Source organism: Solanum tuberosum, unplaced genomic scaffold (assembly GCF_000226075.1).
Source record: "Solanum tuberosum cultivar DM 1-3 516 R44 unplaced genomic scaffold, SolTub_3.0 scf00156, whole genome shotgun sequence".
NCBI classification, from domain to species: Eukaryota; Viridiplantae; Streptophyta; class Magnoliopsida; order Solanales; family Solanaceae; genus Solanum; species Solanum tuberosum.
In genome coordinates this window covers 1,222,725-1,227,207 of record NW_006239080.1, presented here as the reverse complement: position 1 = coordinate 1,227,207, position 4,483 = coordinate 1,222,725, and the positions used below count along the sequence as shown (strand labels likewise).

The 4,483-nt window shown below is 35.8% G+C and overlaps 1 protein-coding gene across 2 annotated transcripts in view; it reads left to right on the top strand.

Annotated features, from left to right (window-relative positions):
• Positions 1-1,388: 1,388 nt before the first annotated feature.
• LOC102583423 (probable inactive serine/threonine-protein kinase bub1) overlaps positions 1,389-4,483 on the top strand; it is a 9,381-nt gene continuing 6,286 nt past the window's right edge. For both annotated transcript variants that reach the window (XM_006353369.2, XM_015311335.1), the window contains exons 1-3: positions 1,389-1,546; positions 1,631-1,775; positions 1,946-2,103. In XM_006353369.2, the coding sequence (XP_006353431.1) occupies positions 1,458-1,546; positions 1,631-1,775; positions 1,946-2,103 (392 nt within the window). In that variant the 5' untranslated portion in view covers positions 1,389-1,457. The remainder of the gene's footprint in view (positions 1,547-1,630; positions 1,776-1,945; positions 2,104-4,483) is intronic.

Sequence of the window (4,483 nt, the reverse complement as noted above, 5' to 3'; positions counted from 1 at the left end):
AGTGGATGATGCTGCTTTACTTAACTAAAGGTAGAGCAAACATGATATTTTATTTATACATTCAACAACATATATAGATCACAACGATATTATAATAATCGGTTGAGGCTATTTTTATGGTGAACACCCTAATTCACATGCTCGTAGCCCTAAATATGTTGTGCCTCCCAACTCTACAATGTAGAATGTATCACTAATCAAGTCTAAAATAATAGTAAACTATGACCTACCTCGAAGTTGAGTTGTTGCCCCAATTTTCATGCAACTTCGCTTCTGTTTGGTGATCTGGTTTTGGTTTGGTGAAGAATTCGAAGGGAGACTCGGTATAACATCTTACAGAAAAATGACAGCTATACAAATTAGTATATTTTACATATTTTTTGTGTTTCTCACACACTTTAACAAGGTGAAAATAATTTTTTTGTCACGTTATCTTTTGAGGTTAGTGATTCTACTTTAAATAGTATAGGCTTCATAGATATACAATTTTGCGTAGTCTTTTAGTATTCCATTTCAGATGCTTTATTTAAAATTTTATGTTTCATACTCAGTATATAATTTTGAGATTCATTAAACTGTTTTAAACTATTTTTTAGTTTTGATGCTTGTGTATGCTTGAGTTAGTCTTCTATTTAGTAGTAAGTCAGGACAAGGGTTCACTTGGGGATCAACAATGGTTCTCGAGTGCCGATCAGGTCTAGGGTGTAGGCTCGGTGCGTGACATAACCATTCAGATTCAGACCTCCAATTAAGTGCAAACAAATGAAACAAATGAGACAAGAGCTCAAAAGATTTGGCTAGCGTTTGGCCACAAATTCCCAAATATTATTGGTAAATTATTTTTGGGTGAAGTTTTGGTGAAGTTTCACCACCATGCGTCTGTCCACCAATTTTTTCAAGAATATTTGACTATTTCTAAAAATATAATTTATATCCATAAATTTTAAAAATTATTAAAAATACCCATAAGTTTGTATTATCGTTTTATAATGAACATGTTCTGTTAAAAAATAACCTTATAACATAATTGATAACAATCAACAATAACAAAATAACAATATGCAGGGTAAGAGCAATACATTAATCGCATACTGAAACTTGTTACTCATTCATTTGGAATTATAACTCATTAAAAATAAATTGTTCTTTTTTCTCAATCTTGTCACTCAAATTATAAATCAAACTTTTTTCAGGTATTTGGGAACTTGAGCTGTTTGCATAATATATTTGCCAAGTTATACATCCAAACACCACTTTCCAAAAAATTTCAAGTTTTTTCCAAATATATTTGTGACCAAATGGGTCCTTTGTCATTTGAAGGAGTGAAAATGTTATATTTTGAAGTTTTGGGGCAAAGTGAAATATAAAAAAGCATATGAAAGATTTCACGGCGGTCTCCAAAAATTCAAATTAGGGTCTGTGTTGAATACCAATCTTTGCTCTCTCAGTGGATTCCAATGTCTGTTATGTACAATGAACTCTTCTCTTCTCTGATTTCCGACATCAAATCCTACAATGGCAAAGACCCTCTTCTCCCTTGGCTCCGGTAAGCACCCTTTCAAACAAAACTCTAAATTCTTTTGAATCCATTTTTCTAACTTCTCATTTTGGTTTGATTTGATTTGATAAGAGGAATTAAGAAGATGAAAGAGTCACTTCCTCCGCAGCTGCTCAAGGAGAAACTCCCAAGATTTCTTCAGAAATGTGCACAAACTTTTGAGACCGATCGCCGTTATGCTAATGATATGCGTTATCTTCGAGTCTGGTTACAACTGGTAATTTTCTTTTTGAAATGTAGTGAAATTATTGAGTTTATTGGAGAAAATATATTCGTTATACTTTGCAAATATTAATAATTTTAAAAAATGAACAATTTCATTGATTTGCTTTACATTTTGAGTCATTAACTATACTCAAATTTTCATTTATTTTTTTGTTTATTTAGATGGACTATGTGCACGACCCAAAATCGGTACTTAAAGCTATGGAGTCAAATCGTATCGGGATGAAAAAGTCTCTGTTTTACCAAGCATATGCTCTTTATTATGAAAAGATTAAAAAGTTTGAGGCTGCGGAGAAGATGTACCAATTGGGTGTGCAGAAGTAAGTAACTAATAGCTAGTTGTGATTTTAAATTTATTGATTTTAAGAGTACCTTTATTTGACATTCTTTTTGCATCCAAATCTTTTTTTTTTTTTTTTTTTGATTATAGAAATGTGGTGAAAGAGTTGTTGACAAATGCTGTGTACTGATCATTTCACATTCAGTTCAATCGACATTCCAAATTGTTGTCGCATTTCAATGAAAAGGATTATTCATTGATTTGCATTTGTTTAGGGGTAAGTTAAGGGAAGGAGGCAGCCTTGGAGAAATGGTAAAGTTGTCTTTCTGTGACCTGTTGTCATGGGTTCGAGTCGTAGAAGCAGTCACTAATACTTACATTAGGGTAGACTGTCTACATCACACTCCTTCGGGTGCATCCCTTCGCTGGACCATGCTAGCGCAGCTTTGTCAACCGGGCTGCCCCCTTTTTTTAGGGGGTATCTCAAGCCATATTGTTCTCTAGGGATATGTTAACCCTTTTGGAAAACCTTGTTCATTTTGTCATACTTCGTGAAGATTAATTATCCTTTCAAAAGTGCATTGCAGAATTTAATCGTAGGGTGCAAACCAAATGTAACCCTCTGACAAAACCAGCAGCATAAGCTGCGAAACAATGTACTTCCTCCATTAATGGAGGTTGAGCTTTCACCAACAATCAGAGAAGAAGAAGAGAAAAGATATTATTGAGAATGTGAAAACTAAACTGTAACCAATACAATGTATGTGTATATATACACACTGATAGAGTTTTCTAACAAACTCAACTGACTATGAAATTGTAAACTTGTGACTCCTAACTAACTAACTAACTATGTGAATGAACAGTAATTAACTAATTCTGTGAATTGAACAGTACACTAAACTAACTAATCTTATCACCCCCCCTCAAGTTGGAGGTGAGTTACATACAGACAACTTGCTCAATAAATTAGTATGCTTGACTCCAGTTAAGGCTTTAGTAAAGACATCAGCTAATTGCGCATCTGTGGGAATGTATTGGAGTGTGATCAATCCTTGCTGCAGCTTATTTCTGACAAAATGACAATCCACTTCTATATGTTTAGTTCTCTCATGGAAAACTGGATTCTTAGCAATGTGCACTGCTGCTTGACTATCACAAAAAACATGTATAGGTAAAGAACATTTTACCGATAGCTCATCAAGTAATCTTTCCAGCCATACTATTTCACCCACAACTTGTCTCACAGCTCTATACTCTGCTTCTGCTGAGGATAGTGACACTGTGGGCTGTTTCTTAGACTTCCAACTAATGGGGCTATCACCCATGAGAACCAAATTGCCACTCACCGACTTCTTTGAATTAGGACAAGAGGCCCAATCTTAGTCACAATAAGCACTGATGGTGAGGTCAGATTTATTAGAGATGAAAACTCCTAATGTAGGGTCCTGTTGTAGATATCTGAGCACATGATAGGCTGCCTTCAAATGGGGCTCTCTAGGAGATTGCATGAACTGACTGAGGTGCTGCACACTATATGCTATATCCATCCTTGTGTTGGTGAGAAAGTTAAGTTTCCCCACTAGTTTTCTATAGTGAGTAGGATCTGATAGTGGTGTGCCTTCTGTAAGTCTCAGCTTTTCATTAGAGTCCAATGGGGAAGCAGTAGTTTTGTAACTCAGAGAATCAAATTCTTTCAAAAGATCAAGAGTAAACTTCCTTTGGGATATAAGAATACCATCCTGTCTGTACAAAATTTCCAGACCAAGAAAATAATGCAGCCTGCCCAAATCCTTTATTCTGAACTGATCATGTAAGAACACCTTTAAAGAAGTGATCTCATCTATATCAGTCCCAGTTAGAATGATATCGTCAACATATACTGCAACAAAGACCAGGGAGCACCCATTCTTCCTATAAAACAGTGAATAATCACTGTTAGAATGAGTGTAACCTTTTGAGTAGAGGCTGCTGGCCAGCTTGTCATACCACTGTCTGCTGGCCTGCTTTAAGCCATACAATGACTTCTTCAATTTACAGACCATATTACTACTGTCCACTGCCAGTCCCTGTGGTAATGCCATGTAAACTTCCTCATTTAAATCACCATGAAGGAAAGCATTGTTAACATCCAATTGATACATGTTCCAGCCTCTCTTGACTGCTAAAGAAATCAGAGTCCGAACAGTGGTCATCTTTACCACAGGTGAGAATGTCTCATTATAATCTACTCCAGCCTGCTGAGTGTACCCCTTTACCACCAATCTAGCCTTGAACCTCTCTATATTACCATCGGCCTTGTGTTTAATCTTGTACACCCATCTACACCCAATAACATTCTTCCCTTTAGGGAAACCAACTAGTTCCCAAGTGTCATTTGCATACAAGGCATCAAATTCCTGTGTCATTGCCACTTGCCA